At 36.1% G+C, this 18,805-nt stretch overlaps 3 protein-coding genes across 5 annotated transcripts in view; 1 reads left to right on the forward strand and 2 right to left on the reverse strand.

The window, feature by feature from the left end:
- Positions 1-35: 35 nt before the first annotated feature.
- rpp40 (ribonuclease P/MRP 40 subunit) lies at positions 36-3,120 on the reverse strand. The gene is made up of 8 exons (XM_084120141.1): positions 2,873-3,120; positions 2,610-2,754; positions 2,453-2,521; positions 1,962-2,057; positions 1,727-1,852; positions 1,444-1,642; positions 1,094-1,228; positions 36-344 (listed from the first exon to the last, which is right to left on the reverse strand). Exons 1-8 carry the CDS (start codon positions 2,987-2,989, stop codon positions 146-148), a joined length of 1,086 nt encoding a protein of 361 aa, XP_083976267.1. The 5' UTR covers positions 2,990-3,120; the 3' UTR covers positions 36-145.
- A 2,981-nt stretch (positions 3,121-6,101) lies between these two features.
- On the reverse strand, positions 6,102-7,769 carry lyrm4a (LYR motif containing 4 a). The gene is made up of 3 exons (XM_084119464.1): positions 7,617-7,769; positions 7,241-7,361; positions 6,102-7,057 (listed from the first exon to the last, which is right to left on the reverse strand). Exons 1-3 carry the CDS (start codon positions 7,760-7,762, stop codon positions 6,995-6,997), a joined length of 330 nt encoding a protein of 109 aa, XP_083975590.1. The 5' UTR covers positions 7,763-7,769; the 3' UTR covers positions 6,102-6,994.
- A 6,875-nt stretch (positions 7,770-14,644) lies between these two features.
- The window catches only part of rreb1b (ras responsive element binding protein 1b), a 38,713-nt gene continuing 34,552 nt past the window's right edge, over positions 14,645-18,805 (forward strand). For 2 of the 3 annotated variants that reach the window (XM_084118943.1, XM_084118944.1), the window contains exon 1: positions 14,813-14,990. In XM_084118943.1, the coding sequence (XP_083975069.1) occupies positions 14,951-14,990 (40 nt within the window). In that variant the 5' untranslated portion in view covers positions 14,813-14,950. Of the gene's footprint in view, positions 14,991-18,805 lie in introns of all 3 variants that reach the window. The other variant, XM_084118945.1, reaches the window with a different exon arrangement.

Here is an 18,805-nt window from a genome sequence, read left to right on the forward strand (position 1 = left end):
ATTTTGTGAAGCGACCTTGGGTTCTTGAAAGGTGCTATAACAAATAAACATTATTATTAATAAAAACCAACATCATACATTTATGTTTGTATTTTACATTTCAACACAACATGTCTCATATCCTCAATGTCAAATGTTCATTGTTTCATGGTGGGCAGCCATCTTGAGCACCGACAGCCATGTGTAACCAGTAGTCCTGATTTTTGAAGCAAACAAAATTGTAGAAGTTTTCACCACCTTTGAGGAACCCATGTTCTGTGGCTCCCCATGACACCGGACTATCCATAAATCCATGCACAGTGAGGGAAACCCATGGTGTAAACTTCGGTTCATCGAAATACTGCCTGGATGATGCGAGGTAGAAAAATAAACAGCTTGTAAGTTTCAAATATGCTCAGTTTTACACCGCAAGCATCTCCTTAAACACTTATGGAAATATTATACTTAAGTGCAAACTGAATGTTAAGTTTTCAGACACCTAATTGTAAAATGTATTAAAGTTTAAGTTTATATTAAATGCATATTTGACCCACATAAGTACAACTGTACAAATGTAATTTCATAATTACATCTAGGGTCCTTGAAATATAGTTAAACTGCCGAATACAGTGACAAGCAGTAACGCTATTTTACAGTGTCCTTGTTACATATGTTACTGTAGTAATAACTAAATTAAGCATAATTTCATGTAACTAACCCTAAACTAAGTACGTTAATTATTATTACTCAGTACTTAAATGTATAATTACACTGTAACGGACACCTTAATAAAGTGTAACCTGACAAGCATTTAAGTTAAACTAAAATATACTGTAATGTCGCTTCTATCAAAACTTGTATGTCATGTATTAAAATATATTCGTAATTACACATATGTAATGATGAAGTTGCAATTTAATACATTTAAAATATAACTTGAAATGTACTGTTGAAAAACACTATTGTTAAAATTATAATCAAGTACTTTACACATGCTTTGGTATGCAAGTCATACTAAAGAGTTTACTTGTGAATTATCTTACTAATGGCTTGCTTGTAGTTGTCTGCATATTAAGTTGGAATATAGTTTGTGATGGTAATGTAGGGGTCTCACCTTAGTTCTCGCAGCAGCAAAAACACATTCTCAGGTGAGATAAAGCCAGTAACGGTGCACAGCAAGGCTTGATTGACAGAACTCTTGGGCTCTGGACACACATATGTCGACAGGAAACTGTCTGCAGCATTTTCACTGAAAAAATACACAATTCAATTTAGAAATATAGTCGAAAACACCAGGAACTCCTTTCCATTTTGTGAAACAAATTGTCATAGTAATTTCATTATTGTCAATTTGTGCCACAGTCTTTAAGTAGTCATTGTACAATATATGGAGTCAATTTACATATTTAACAAATCACAAACATATAAGAGCACAGCATGATATAGTGACTAGCCTTCGCTCACCAACTGATGTCCAAGTTAACAGCTCCAAGCCACTCCAAGAAGTGATGTGGGTCACATGACAGTGTCTTTCCCTGTATATCTGATGGGTTAAGTGTGGGACATGGTATATTTTTCAGGGTGTGATGGCTAAAAGCAGGCTTGTGCTCCTCGTATGTGTACTGGGACAACAGCTTGGAAAGAATCTTATCTTCATCTGCACCTGAAAGAGTCATGAATGCAAAAGGCTAAGGCAAGAAATATGTTTAAGGTCAGTGACGGTAATGATGGATTACTTGCTACAAACCTGTGTTATATTTAGTTAACAGAAAGTCATATCTGAGTGGTAGTCTGTGTTTTATACTTGACAGAACCCGCTGGTATCGTTTGGTGCCTGGAGTCAAGCTTTTGTCTGTGAGGTCCAGAGTCACGACTGCAAAACAAAGACATTTTATAATTGTAATATTTATTGAATACTTTTTTTTGTTCAAAGATTAAAACACCTTAATTTTGTGCAACTCAGAAAGAATAAAGACATTTACCAAATCTCATGGCCTTTTTGTGATTGTACTGAGATGGTCGTCCCTCCAAGCCAAGCTGTTCATATGTGTCTTTATCTAAAGACAAAATTAACTGACCTGGGAAAAACAGTATGAAATGAATATGTATAAGTATGTATTATTATTATTTATTATAGATGTATTAAGATAATCTAACTCTAAATTGAAATGTAAAAAATTAAACACATAAAATCGAGATTAAACTGAAATCATATTTATTTTTAATTTCCCACAATAACTACTGATTTATTGAAAAACATACAGTTCCGGAATACAAAATATCTTCTGGAATCACAAAATGAATAGTGGTTTCTTCATTTAACATATTACATAAATTAACTACATTAATCCAGTATATCTATATAGAAAACAAGCAGCTTTGTCATAACTATAGCAGAAATCAAAAAGTCAAGAAGGTTGAGAACCACTGATTTCAAGATTCATAGAGATGTTAATCTGTGTAGTTATCTTACCACTGGAAAGAAGTGCAATGGAATTATCTTCATCAATTTTGGTGTTGTAAGAGAGTGCATAGAAGTTTCCTGTGTTAAAAAAATTGTTCAAAATTTAACATTAGTTGTTAAAATCTAGTTCAATAGCAATGGAAATTCGCACATTTGCCCCTCCTACCTTTCTTTACAAGTGACTCAAGGAATGTTTCGTCCAGTAGTTCATAAACAGGCAGATTCCGCACTAGATAATAAGGGCTGAAGCTGTTGATCACACTGCTGATGTTTGCAGGGAGGATCCCACATTCAGGGATCAGCACTGAGATCTGTGGAGACAGTCAGAGAAAGCGACACATTTCCGTCTGAAACTATCGCGACCCAAAGACATTCTGAGCAGAGTTGTAAAATGAATATGTTGAGCAGATGTTTAATGATTAAACTCACCTTGTAATTAAAGTTGTGCTTCGACACGTGGATGTCATGCCGAGACTTTTCATTCAAGAAATTTGATTTCTCGCACACCAACAGGCTTCTCGGGAACTTTTCCAGCTCTGGCGACATTTTGACAACTATGTGCAATATCTACATTTTTTTATAACATTAAGCAGCAAAAAAACTTCTTCGTATAGGGGTAAGGTTTCAAAATAGTAGCAACTTCACTTGTCGCAAACGTTTGACGTCAGTTCCTGCAGAGCGTATTATAAAACAGTCCGTGAGTGCAGAGTTGGTTAACTGAGAAAAAGGTTGCTGTTTTGAACTAGCCTTTTGTATATCTAATAAATATGGGTAAATACAGTTTTATTAAAGATTGTTAGATTCTCCCCGTTTGTAGTAATTAATAATAGTCTGATACAATCTAAAATTCTTGTCAAAATTAAGACAAAAAAGGGATTTTGTTAGATTTAGTTGATTGGCTAAATGTAATTGATAAGCTATAATATTTAGTTAATAACCCTGTGGTTATTTTGTGCTTATTTAAATGGCTGTTATTGTGTTTATAATTAGGGTATTTATTTTACGATTTAGGCTACCCTTTTTATACATCTCCATCTTATTTCATTTTGTTTCAAAGCCCTCTTTTTTAATGTTAAGTAAGTTGATTTTGATTAATTTGGATGCCATCTCGTATATACTTTTGGTTTTCTTAATAAGAAAAATAAAACAGTTTAGATTAACCTATAACAATGATTTTGAGTTATTATAAATGTACATTCCATGAAGATAAATTAAGAAAAAAAAAGAAGGCAAGTAAATTATACCAAAGGAAAAGATGAGTCTATTGAAACAAGAATTTAGATAGACTTATATAAAGTGTATAAGCTTGCGCTATTTACTAAAACAAAAAAATCTGTAATGTTAATGTTGCTTTATAACTTTAATCTAATTTTTCTTTTTTATTTATGAATACGCTCTAAGTAGATAAGACAATAGCCTATAATAATCCCAATTAAAATGAGATTCTACTTTATTAACTGAAATTCTGGAGAAAACCAATTGAATAATAATATAATGTATTATTGGTCTTTAAATAAATAAAATAATATAGATACCTCTTTTATTTATTAAGTTTTTACACTTTAAATTTTGGTGACAGCTAGGCCTATATGAAATGCAAATAAACTTGAACTTTCCCCTACGCATTTCGACTGGTTTCTCGTGGAATATCGTTACAGCTTACATAAAAACCTACTGCACTCTGTTGCGTCATGAATTAAGAGTGTAAACAGATCCATGTGCAGAAAAAAAGTGCTCGTTCGCTCTGCCATGTGCGCACAGCCCTCTGCTGTTCGTCATCGTGTTTCTGTACTAGACAATGATTGACAGAGCCTATTCTGGAATAACAGTGGAAAACTAAACAAGACTTTAAAGATTGGATGTTATCATTATTAACTATAGGGAACAAAATATCCATCAGATTTTGGGCTATAGCTATAAGATACATTATTACATGAATTAAATAATGAAAAACCATGTCACTTGTGGCAATAAAGAATAAATACGTTTTTTTTTAAATGCTCTTGGATGCAGATGTAAAATAGTTTTTCATTTAATAGACTAGCTAAGACCTCAATTATGTTCTAAAGACCCTTGGCTGGTTTATGGCTAAAAGTCATTTTTTTTCTGATTAGGCATCATCAATTTGTTTGCAAAGACAGGTGACGTTGCTGTGACGCAACTCGTGTGCATGTAGTATTTGTCAAGCATCTCTCTTACGCAAAGACTGCAGGTCCCTTTTTCATATTTAAAAGACTTTCTGCTCCTCAGTTACTTACTGCACTGGTCAATGTGATGAATGCTGATGGACACTGAGCAGTCAGAGGGAACTTCAGCCGTGACCGAGTGTCTGTCTGAACCAGAACATGACAAATTATCACCTCATTCACCAAAGACTCACCAAACAGACAGGCAAAGAGCCAAATCTCTGCCTGTAGATCTATATCAGGATGAATCTTTCTCACACAAGAATCTGGTCCGTGGAAAGAGAGTTCAGTTTGCAGACATGATGGGCCTGAACCTCGCAAACATCAGACACTTTGACATCTCTGATGATGCAAATGAAACGTGCGATGTGTGGACTGGACTCCGGCATCATCCTCCAAACCAAGAGCTTCAACACGGCAGTCTGATTCCAGCACGTTTAGTGCCAGCATTTGACATGCCTGTTAGTTTGCAGGAGTTTGATATGAAGTCAAGCCGTCTGGGAGTCGCATTGGAGAGTGTCACAATAACCGCTTCTGAAGTGAAGGGCGTGATCAGAGTGATACAGAGCAACGCAAGAGGGGAAGTTGGGGTCAGGTACACTGTAAACAACTGGCTGACATTTTCGGATATTCAAGCTGTATTAAGACTGAATGAAGAAAAAGTGCTACAATGGGAACTGTTCGACTTTATTTTGCACACGCCGCTCTTTTTGAACAAAGATTCATCAGTGCATTTCGCAGTGTATTGTCGGACTGATCTCAGGGAATACTGGGACAATAATGATGGAGAGAACTACACTTTAAAGTCAGCATGAAACTGAAATCGCGATTGTAATTTCTTCTCTGTAGCCTGTCCAAATGAAACGGCCTTTCGAACAAGAAAAATGTAGGGCGGGTCTTGACTTTGTCTATTGGATCATTGTATGGTTGTAGTTTGATGTTGCTGTGATGTCATGTGAGTGACAGGTTGTCCCGCCCTCGCCCCAGTCATCAGAGAAGATATGGGGTGGCAACAGGAAGGGGAACTTTACTTTGATTACAGATTAGGATTATTCCATTAAAAAAATCAATTGTCCATTTTAATTTCATGGTGATTTAAGGGAATCAGACTACCTGACAGTTTACATTTAGTTCAATAAAGTGAACTTCACTTTTAATTTGGGCTTAAATAATGCTAATCTTATGTTTCACCTAAGAGTGGGCATAGCCATTTGTAAACTGAATGTGTCTGGCTTTCAATGTCATCCGCTTCCAGTTATTTTTAGCTGTACAAAAACACCTGGCAATTCTTACCATATTATTTGAATGTATTGTCAATTATAAACACACTGGTTTTTGTAGCACAAATAGTTTTACCATTTATTGAACTTTGTTATTCTTCTCGTTATTTCCCACACATTCACAGAAAACAGCTTATTTCCCCGTTGAAAAAAAAGGTGGATAGGGTAAGATGGGGTGACTCCCTAACCTAATTTTTTTCACTTTTCATCTCAACACATTTAATGAATGGCTATGCTCTTCTCAATTTTGTCATTTCATCTTAATATCAGCATTTGTAAGATGTAGGCTATTCATTTAAAGCAGTTTTGAGATTAATTGATCTAATTTTGTCTTTCTGGAAAATAGTGATCTGTGACATAAATTGATTAGAGTTTTTTGTGTCTATTTGTTAATGAGGGATTTGTTGACAAAATTATATTTTAAGGTTTGTGGAGTAAAAAATACTGTTTTTGCTGACACACAAGGCCCCATGTTGTAATTATTTTTAATTTTTTTATTCCATGAGCTACATACATACATTTCAGAGTGACATCTTTGCTATTCATTAAAATGTATAGAATAATCATTCAGAGTGTAAGACATCTTCAATAAAAATATGGGCAATTAAATATGTAAATATTCATATGCCTAGAATAAATGTACTTTTCAGATTAATCTGCTTTACAATGATTCAGCATCTTGGCCATCATCTTACCCCAGCGACTTTACATGTTGTACTATGACAACTAAATGTTTTTATTAAGGCTATTTCCCATAATAACACATTGTCTGATGCATCATCATTTTGCACATGCTAAACTTAAATCTAAAAATGATTTAGACAATATGACAATTTAAAAGTACGTAAGGTGGATCTTCCCGCGTATGTTCAGTACTGTAATATGCCTTAGGGACAAATGTTGTATGCTAGCCATGCTTTATATGCATCTTATTTATTTGCTGAAAAAAAATATTACATCAACATACATTTACAGTATACTCTACTACATCACAGTTTTACACAGACAGTCGACTAGTAGTGCAGCTTACAGATTTGTCATTCACAACCATACTGTATGGACACTATTCTTGGTGCTGAACATATTTACAAATGAGGCTCTCTTTCAACAACAGTCCTCTGAACAGAATACAGATTGCCAATGGAAACCTGTGAAAAACAGATAAGTGATACTGTCTTAGATGTAGAACATACAAATGCATTAATTATTAGTAACTCTAAATACTCTCGAAATGGGAACATTCTTGTTATTTGAATCAGGCCATTCAAGTTTAGTTGTTGTTCGGCCATAAAAACCACACTGGAATATCAAACAAAGCTGGCATTGCTTGCCTGTCTCTTGATGACCGCCAGATTCTCTCTAGCTTGATTTATGAGCATATCCAGTGTTTTGGGGTTTTCAACATGAAGGTTCTCCCTGAAGCCATCTTTCACTCTGCGAAGTGCGTATGTTCTGTAAACAACCAGTATTTTTAGTTAAGAAACAGTAGATGATAAGCAATAGTTTGATTTTAAAACTAATTTAAACGCGCTATAAGTTACATACAGAAACGCTTATAATTCAAATGACTAACGTTACACGTGTGTGTTTATTCACAGCCTATACGCAAAAATAAACAAAAAGTGACAAAACGAGACATAAAATGCGAGAATATATACATTTATATTATATATAGACTATATTTCACACGGAAGAGTACAGGCGTACCTGTAATTATATGAGGGGAATTTTTTGCTTTCTTTCATAAGCATCCTGTAGAGTGAGATAACTTGAGCCCGACTGCACGACGCCATGTTGGATTCAGTGTCATTCGTTCTTCTTCTCGTGTGTTGCTGCATTTGATACATCGCCATCTAATGTCAGGATCCGTCGGGCAGTGGAATGCAATACACAACGCCATTCCTACAATAAAGAGTGTTATGGCATTTAAGTTACCTGCATGATGCAATTTGGCAGTCTGTAGGCGCAATACATTGGTGTTATATTACATTTATTTAAATCATTAGAGGCACAAATATAATTGTAGCCTACCTACTTATATTTTGTTGTGGCAGTTATTAGATGTGTGTGACAAAATATTTGTATAATTAGCCTATTATAGCCTATAACATTAACCTAGCACGAAAAGTATCTAGTTTCAAAGGCATCAAATTTTGACCAGTCCCACCAGAGGTCTTGGTTTTCTCAACTGTATCCAACAATTAAAACCAGACAGTTATAATTTTGTCAACATTTTCTGAAGGTTAAGCATGTAATTTCACTGACCATGTGATTAAAAAGGAAAAAATAAATAGAAAAAAAAATCACTCCTTACTTTGTGCCAAGTGCCTGTAAAAGCAAGCAACCTTACAAAGCTATTGCATAATGACTAAACTGACACCACCATAAAAATGAACCAGCAATTTTCCGTTTTCACTTACAGCGGTAGCAAAATTACTTTCAATAAGGCAGTATATTAAATGGAAATACAATTTACTCAAGGTGCACTTCAAGTGCTACCATTTATGAATGTTATATAGGGCAGCTAACATAACATTATGGAGAGAAATTCATGTCCACAACAGTGTTTGTGCCTGGGGAGAGCCCAGAAGATCCCCAGGGCCGCATCATGGCTGACTGTGGCATATGGGGTCTCTTGTGACTGTATCACACTATTACGACTATGTGAAAAAACATTGACTCAAATTGGAACCAATCAAATCCAACGTATGTATCTTTTACTGATATTTGACTAAACATAATGTAATACTACCCACTGTGGTACTCATTGTGTGATATCTGAAGATAACACTTCTGGAAATAAACACTATAGCATTCATATTTGTTTATTTAAATGATATATATATGTGTGTGTGTGTGTGTGTGTGTGTTTTGTATTTTATTACAAGAGTAACCTCTGTTTACATCCTCACAGAATTAAATAAATTTCAAATGTCTTAATGGCTTTTAAAGCATTGAGCAGGAGCTTTGAAAGCCTCAGTGTCTCTATTTGACTTTCTGCATTCAAACATGTCACCTGTGTGTATTATTCATCCTCTGCCCTGCTGCTTGCTTCTCCACAGGGTCCACATAGGATCTACCGCCTGCCCCATTTACTCACACAACCTCCTGCATTATTAACAACCAGAAAGAGCCTGGACTCATTGCTTTCGTAGCCATAAAACTGAAGAGGAGAGAGATTCAGACATGAACAATGGCCTTCTGCACGACAGTGATTAGCTGTAGTTCAATATTTCGCATATAAAGAAATGTGTGATGCACAGAAGAAGAATTGCTCAATAATACAGAAGCATAAAGTCAGTTGCATGATGCAGACTTGTTTGACAGTCTTTAAATACAGTCTAAATACAGTCAGTCTTTCGGACTCCTCAGATATCAACCGCTATATCATCTGCTCAGACAACGCCTTAAATATTTCACATGATTATCATCAGAGGCGTTCCCTTACACTAAACTTTTTATGACATGTACAATTAACCACCTGGTCTTATCAAATGTTTTCAGAGAGGGGGCAAGCTTATAATGTTTTCCTGCAATAAAAATCTCCAAGTGAAAATAGTTTTACTGCCAAAAACATGCTAAGCGATCGTGTCAATCTGAGTGGTTTATTGTGTTATGATGCTGTCCTGAGTCTGGAAGAGTCCCTAAATTATTAAACACTTATGAGTTACTTATATGTTCTGCTCTGGATCTTGCATGTACATTGCGGAGACAAGTCGTTTGCATGTATGAGATGCAAACGATATTGATATTGAATAATTGAAGCAACTCTTTTTTTCATTTTCCACTCACAGACATCGTATCCCACTTACAGAATATTCTACTCTCAAAGTGACTGTATCAGATCTGCTTTTATTTTGTACAAAAAGACAGATGTGCATGAGTCGATGAACGCACAATCCCTGCAGGGAACGATTAGGACCGTCAGTGCAGCACGTGTTAATAACCAGGCCGTGGTCCTATTTCAAGGGCTGGGATTTACAGGAAAGAGAGCATCTGCGCTTCTCCTGCCATTATTATTCCAACGAACATGTTCCCTCCATTTTAATATGTAGTAGTGTGTGTGTCTTGCTTTAAACAGATGTTCAGGTTTTCTGAAGTCATTAAAGAAGAAAAAACGCTAGAGGCTCTGTACCTTTAAAATGAGCCAATGCAACTCCTCATAGAAAAATATACAGTGCTGTGGAATTGGTTGCATTTCACAGTTTATTTTATTTAAAGTAACTTGCTGTACTGGGAGGGGGTGAAAGAGCAGGGCTGTTATCTCAGGATCTTTCTAATGAGTTTGAACCTATTGAAACTATTTAGATGACTGAGATGTATTGCAAATGCCATTTTAATTATAAGTAAAAATATATATTTTAAAAAAAAATAAGTATTAGTCTACAATTATGTCATTATCTTGTATTATGTGTAAATATGTGCTTATCAGATAATTTAGGCGTGCTTTAAATAATAAAACAAAATTCTGTTTTTGGTCCAGAATGTTTGCTGTTTTTACACACCAATGGTCAAAACAATTGTATTTTAAAATATATATTTTCATAAGATTTGTACAGTAAATCGTCTTCAGATTTTTTGGGGAAAAAGGCCATTTAAGAAAGTCATTTCTGAATTCCTCCTTCTTCTTTTTTAGTCTATGTGCATCAAAACATGAATTGATTCAGCTGAAGAGAAACAGGGATATAATCCATTTAGGAACTTGTTTGAGGTCAGGTCTTCAGGTTTCTTACTCAAAAAACAAGCCAAGCCACTAAAGTGGTGAAACACATCAGCAGTATCTTCAGCTCCATTGGTAATAAAACTCTGGATACTCCATTATCCCCGGAGCATAATTCAAACAAGCTTCCCTGATAGTTCAAGCTCCGGGACTGCAGTTTCAGTTTTTCCCAAAGTCCCGCTCCTTCCTGACAATCTGCAATTGCGGTGGAGGCACACGAATGGAAGTCATTCCAATATCTGCATGAGGATAAACACAAGGTGCACAATCTGTTTTATTCCTTGCAAATGAAATATATTTCAGTATTGAGAGTCTGAGTCATGGATGGCATGAGTTCAACTCATAGATTTGTCAAATCTAAAACATGATGAGAAGGACCACCAGATATGAAATGCTTAGTTTCTTCCAGAAATGATTGCAGACAGTGTGTACTTACGAGCAGATGGTCTGTAGGTTTTCGCTGTCATCCAGCTCTTGGGGATAGTTCACCATGTTTTCTCCAAGACTGAGCAGGCAGTCTGAGAAACCTTTAAATACGTTTTCACATGTTTCTCCAGCACATGCTGTCTGTACCAATGAAACTGAAATACAACAGAATCAGCCGGAATAATACACACAACTTGTTTTCCTTTATAGGGAATTTATATAATCCTCAATTTAATCACCCAAAATTAACTAAACTCGGACCATCACATAGACAAAGATTAGCCTACATTAAATGAAAATATTTTTTCGACTGACCTTAAGGGTGTGCAAAGTTAGACAATTTAATTTGACCTTTTCAATAACTTACAATTGAAAAAAAGGAAGAAAAAAAAAGAAAAAACACTAACTGACTCACCTAATTCCAGTGTGAAAAGTACCAAATTGTATTTATCGGTCGAAGTCACCATCCTACGATTAACAAGATTAGCCTAATAGTGGAGGAGGTCTGAAAGCGCCTACTTCCTCTCATCAGGAAACTGCTGCATTTCGAGGGGAATTAAACTAGGCTACTTCTGTCTCGAACTCCAAACCGGTTGATAGAGATAAAGTGGACTGTAGAGAAATAGAGATGTCACCTACTCTTACACGCCCCCTTTACTTTCATGCGCTATGATGACGTAAGCGTGCACCTGACAGACAAAACCTCACGTTTAAATATCAAATTATTTTATTTCATACTGCATATTTATTTGAATCACTGTAAAATATAGGCGATTCCAGTAAAAGCATCCTATAATTTATATTGATAGAAAACGTTTGAATTCTTTTCTAATTAAAAAAGTAGTAGCCTAAGTTCTTCAGTAGGTTAATCATTTGTAACCCAAATTAAGTGAAATCAGAATTTGAATTTCTAAGAGGAACTTACGCGACGAATCATGCATATATGTTATAAACATATCCATGTTTTATTCAGTGCTCTTTTCCGACAGCATAGTCATATGGCCTGAATGGGTACCAGAGTCAGCAGTGCGCGATTTTATTTATTATGGGAAGAACGCGCTCCCAAGCGATCAATATTTGAAACAACATAATTATTAACAACATTAACTAAATTTAGCCTTCAGGAATTTACTGCAGATTGTTCTACGTGCATTTAGGCTACATTCCATTTGCAAAAATCTTGAAGATGAATGCAATCTGGGAGCATTTCGTAATTATGTTAATCATAGGCTAAGCATGTTGATCATATCTCGTATGATGAGATCATAGCTATAGCCAAGAGGTCATATCATATATGATCGTATCATATGTTGTCCTATAGTGTTTTACAACAAAATTCAGCCTTTTATAAAAATTAAAAAAAGAATTACATTTCTGACAGACCAGTACAAATATTTAAAATGTAGCTACTCATGACACATATATAAGAGGCTCAATTGGGGGTCCAATTCGAGTCTGACCTGGTTCAAATCCTGATCCCATGTCCCTTCTCCTTCTCTCACCCTTACTTTCCTGCCTCCAGTCCATAATACTATACACTATACAATAAACCATAATACAGTAGATTACTAAAAACTACCACTATACAATAAGATAAAAGCAAAAGCCCCCCTTAAATACAATAAACTGTCTGAATAAAATAGTAGGATAGAGTTTTCTAAGCAGCACATATATCATTTGCCATCAGATGGCACTGTTGTCAAAAAACTAAGGCTTATTGTGTGTAAGGTTAGTGGACGCACAATACATGCCCATACACAGGTATTTAAAATATTAGATCATAAATACGTGCATCAGCACACGCTCTCACACTCATTACAACAAAGATATGAGTCGTAGTCTACCGGATAGCTGTATTGCCTTGAACTGTCAGCATTATTTTGAATGACACATTCATAGTGTTCAACCTCGTCACTTTTTCAGGTTTCACTTTAGAGTTTGTAAATATCATTCTATGCGAACAATTTTTTCTTTTTTCAAATTCTATGAATATTAGCTAATAAAAAATGTGTCTAAATGAAACAATAAAGAAAATAAAGCTAAAAAGGGGGCTATAATCATGTTAATACAAAGGAACTTGGTGTCTTCTGCAGGATGGAGAACACGTAGTAGGCCAGAAGCAATTATCCAGGTCACTGTGGGTCAGAGACTTTGCTTAGTTAGTACCAACACAAGGTCACTCTCATGTGATTACATAAGGTGAAGCAGAGACTGCTCTCTAGTGGCAGCACAAACACACACTCACAGAGCCAATGCTGCTTCTGTGAGTGACACCTCTCAGGTAGCCCCAGTAAGAGTTATTTAAACCACTAAAGGAGACGCATATAGTTTTTTGAGACACATCTGTGCAGTCAAATGCAGCTTGTATGAGTTAAAGGGATAGTTCACTCAAAAATGAAAATTTGGTCATTATTTACTCACCCTCAAGTTGTTCCAAAAGTGCTTGAGTTTCTTTCTTCTGTTAAACACAGAAGATATTTTAAAGAATGTTGGTAACCAGACAGTTGACGGTAGCCATTGACTTCCAAATGTTTTGAAAAGTTAGTAAAGTCCTCACCATAACGTCTATGAAATGGAAGCATCATCTGTCATAAATTATTTATTTGTTTATATATTTATTTTTTCTTTACTCCATTTTAAAGTAATTTTCACTCAAATTGAGCAAAATATGCAGCATGGTGGTGGGAATATAGTAATAATAATAATAATAAACAGCCTAATCTCAATTCTACTACGATTTAATTAGTTAATGCCAAAACCTATACATTTGTAACCAAATACATCTTCATGGAGATAACAATTTTTTTTACAATCATGGTGGTGCAGAAACACTTTTTTTTTTTTTTTTTTTTTTTTTACAAAAGTATCTGCACAGTGAATAATCAAAAATATTAGAAATATAAAAATATAAACTATATCTTAGACAAAACTTTAAAAGGACTTTATTCTTAATATATTTGCATACTGAGTTATATTCAGAGGCAGGATTTACACAGGGCTGTTGTCGATTTTCACAGAAAATCCTATAGAATGGGGTGTTGCCTCTTCGTCTTTCTTTGACATTTATCTCATCATTTGTCTCTGAAACAATGAAATGCCCTTCCACAGTATTTTTTAGATGACGGATGCTCCATCATAGTATATGACGACCAACAGGTGTTTGTCTTGTGATAGAAAGAAGGCGCCAAAGCGCGAGGTGTGTTGCATCATCAGCTGCCTTTCACATAGTGATACTGGGGTCCCGTCGCTATCACGTTTACCTTTTCAGTAATTTTATATCGTTTACGGAACATAAAATAGCCACTACTAGGCTATATTATTTACCCGATATAAATATGCGTTATTTAGGCTATAAATAGTTCATTTTATGTAGGCTATCACAAAATGTTTGTATGCCAACAAAATGCTTTACAAGCCGTTGTTGTTACACACTTGTTGCTATAACAGATCTATCTATCTATCTATCTATCTATCTATCTATCTATCTATCTATCTATCTATCTATCTATCTATCTATCTATCTATCTATAATCAGTTGGATGAGGCTGAAGGGGTAAAGTTTTCCACCCCTCCCGTAGAGATGCTCACAGCTGAACTCCAGTGGCAGCCTCAGTAACACACGTCCCCTTGGAGACTAGAGCAACACGTGATGCGTCTACTTATCACGTTCACTGAGCAGCGCTCAGGAACACACTTTGAGGAAAAAGTGACTTTTCTGACCCTCACTCGTCGGCAGTGTCGATGGCCATCATTCCTTTAGGGAGCTAACAGAGTGGGCGAAGAGAAGTATCCAGTTGGCGAACTTTGCACATCCTCAAATACGCCATTTTGATCGCTCTCCGGAACAAGTTTGCAGTTTTTTTTTCGAAGTCCATCATCTCTTTTCACCATCACCATGTCTCAGCGCAATCAGCCCAACCCCGACAAAGTCAAGCGTAAGTATCGAGCACTTTTCTACATGTTGTTGTTGTTGTTTACGTTCTCCATCCTGCCGATTGCAAACTTTGGTGGATGGAGACTTTGTCGGAAGTTTTTAAACTTGGAAGGCCGAAGATGTTGAGATGATGTCCGAACTTTTTTTTTTTCCTCGCACAGGGTTTGTGCTTCCTCGTTTCATTCTCGCATCCAAAGGTTGAACGCCTGACTACAGGAATTCACTCGCGTCTAACCAGCGCACATGTATTCAACCAGCATAAGTTACCTTAGTTTACTAAACTCACTGTCACTAATATGGCTTTATCTCCCATTTGACAAAATGTTTCGCACCTATATTGTTATCAAAAGTGAGTATTTTACAGTGAACCGTAGCATCCACATCAGAACTTTGAACGAGGCTAACTCGTGGGGGGGGGGGGGGGGGTTGGACACGCTTCCCTTTATATTTTGACCTTGTCTGGACATGTTGTATTTACGTTTTATTTGCGCTTTCGACTTTCGACGAGGCATTATTGTTCACAAAACCCTCATCGTTTCGTTTGTCACACTTTGCAAACTTAACGCTTGGGAATGTCAACAGTTTTAAAGGAGGAAGTTCGCTGTCGTCGTGACTATCTTTGGGTTGGGTTTATTGCATGAGATTAACGCCGAAAAGTTCCACAAGAAAAGTCGGCTTTTATATTTGAACTAAGCAGCCACAACGATGATACCATTTAATCTCAATCTGATGATTGGATGACTATAATTACTAGGAGGAAGCATCGTTTTCGTGCGGGTGTTTCGATAGAGGCTGTGCTTGTGCCTTCCTCCTCCCATCATCCTCTGATGATTCTCGCGTCTCTTTGGAGAAGCAGAATGTGCAGAGATCCAGATGAGCAGTTCACATTCCATTACCAAATTCAACACTGGGCTCCAGAAGGCCTGCAGTGGCAGCATCATTCACTCGCTCAGTCCTCTCAATCTGCTGACTTTTAACTACAGCATGGTTGTTTTGTACAGTAACTTTCATCCCCTGCACTGTCAGAAAACATGATTTTTTTTATTATTTTTTTACCTTTGCGGTAGGCTACAACAGCTTGTCACTTTGTATCTTATCTAACCATTAATGTTACATATTAGTACCTTAGAGTAGTATTTGTACTCTTAAGGTACTACTGTGAACTCAGAGGGAAATAAATGACAAAGATGTTTTTATGATGACCTACCGCATGTAAGCTATGGTATTAATTTACAATCAGGGGGACCCGCAGGTACTCCAGGGGATCCGGAGAGACCATAGGCTATACAAAATATAGAATTAAATTATATTTCTAGCATATTATCTGATAAGCAATATATAGTATACTAGTATAGTCTGTAAATGTGGAAAACCTCTGATTAAGAGGTTTTATGTTTGAATTGAACGTATCATACGCAAATTAATTTAGCCCATAATCATCACATTTTAATTGTGAGAAACTTTGTTAATCAAAGATAAGTCACAATCATTTGTGCAATTGCAATGTGATCTTAAAAGATTAAGCCATTGTAAATGTGCACTGAACCAGGATGAGAACGTGTTGCTTCATCACCTAAGCAAATATTTTACTACTTTGTTTCTCTATTACTTTGTATAAATGTTACGATTTTTTTTTTTAATCATCGACGTCTACCATTTTCTTAACGCAGAGAGGCGAGGTTAAAACCCAAATCCTCCTTTTCTCCTTTTCCTAATAGCTGCTGTTCTCACAATGCAGGCTGATGTAGGGTGGAGATGTGTTTGTTCAGACGCGTAAAGCAAGAAGACCATTGAAAATTCAAAGGCATGTTCTAGTGAACAGTCAACCAGTGGTCTGGGCTGTAATCTCCTCTGTCCTCAGCAGGGAGTCGCCAGAGTTGAATAGAGGAAACCCATTGTGATCATCAGAGCTGCCGTGCTGATAGTGATAGAAAGGGGCCATCAGCTTTTACTCCACTTTGTATTCAAACACTCTAAAGTATATAAAGAGTCTCAAAGCCCAACAAACAGACCTGTTGAGTGGATGGATTTGTTTTGTGCTTTTATTTTGGTCTGTTGGAATATCGAGATGCAGCCTTGGAAATTAAGGTTGGTAATCTTGATTAATCTTGATTAATATAAATTCATTAAAATCAACTCTCGGGGGTTCTCTAGTAAACTTCCTTTGACAAACATGCCAAACTGTGAAATGTTTGCCCAGTGTAAAAGAGGAACTAGTCTGTTGAAGTCCTGGACTGGATGGAGAAACTAGTTGGTCACCTCACCAAGCCTTTTGCCCCTAGTGATGGGTGTTCTGTTCACTCATCCATGGGTAGAGATGGGCGTCCTGTTTCGCTCTGGAGCTATTTTTAACTTGTCTATTTTAGATAAGATTATGTTCCCTCTCCCTCATAGGGTATGGGAAGCATGGTTTGGTCCTGGGGTCTGGGGTGAGACACTGTACCTGTGGGGCTTAAGAAAGTTAGTTTGCAGATGGATGCTACTATGTGCATGTTTCATTCAAATTTAAGAGACAGACTTTAAACTATTTTTGATTTATGGCCAAACTAAGAAATGGATGTTGAAGGTTGACTCTTTTGAAGGAATAGTTCGCCCAAAAATGAGGAAAGTTTGGTCATTATTAACTTTAATTAACATGTCATTCCAAACCTGTATGAATTTCTTTAATCTAAAAGTGAAAAATATTGTTACTTTTTTTTAAAGACATTTTTCAATATACCTTCTTTTGTGTTCTGCATAAGAAATAGTCTTACAGGTTTGGAGTGACATGAGGGTGAGCAAATTAACATTTTTGGGTGAACTGTCCCTTTAATGCTACTGTTTATTTGGTCATTGGTCTCCTTGTTTAGTTAAAGTATAACAAATGGACTGTTCATATTACTTGATGTTTTGGTCTTCAGTGTTTTACAAAGCCTTACAAACAGTTACAACTCTGCTTTTAGGAAAAAGAGCTACTTATTTACAATAGACTCTGTGTAGTTTTAAAAAATCTGTATGAACAATGGGTCATTGGGACAGAAGAGACTAAATTAGAGGTGCCAAAACAGGGCCTGCGGGCCAAAGTTGGCCCCTGATGACCTTTGATTTGGCTCGTCTTGGCTTATCACAAAAGAGGATTAAAAAAAGGAAAAAACATGCAATTAAAGCACATATTCATTTCTAATTAATACATTTTTTTTAATATTTTTGTTTTATTTTTGCATTGAAATTTAGAGAATATAAATGAATTAGATTTGTTTTAAATGTACACTTTAATATAGTTGGATATACTGCAACATTTACTTTCTGTCCACGGCTCTCAGTTAAGTTTGATTTTTGGTCCTTCGTAGTACAAAGTTTGGGAACCTCTGGACTAAATTATTTACTTTTTAAATTATAAAAGTGTAGTAAAGAAAAACTAAAAGTGAAACCGAGTCCTCATGAAAATGCTTTGGTGCAAGTGGGACGTGGATGACAGGAAATAGAGCAGCCTGTGTGGATAGAGGAAGTTAGAAAAAGATAGAAACAATAGGTACTGCATCCTTACCCTGTTAGTTTGAGAATTAAGTTATTTGATAGTCAATCAAACAGCTCATAATAGTCAAACTGTGGTGTTTTACCACAATCATAAATAGTTTCACTTGCTAACACTCCTTTTTGAGGGTGAGCTTTGCTTTCACTTTTTTTTACGTTTGTCTGTGAGAGAAAAAGAAGACGAATCACACACGGCTTCGCAGGCCTCCTCCTTTGCCTCCCTCTGCTACTTCCCCCGCCCCTCTTCTCCCACCCTGCCTCTGTTGCTGACTAAACAGTTTTTTCAGCTGGCAGTTGCCCACA

This window comes from Abramis brama (genome assembly GCF_963993115.1).
Source record: "Abramis brama genome assembly, chromosome: 7".
Taxonomy (NCBI): Eukaryota; Metazoa; Chordata; class Actinopteri; order Cypriniformes; family Leuciscidae; genus Abramis; species Abramis brama.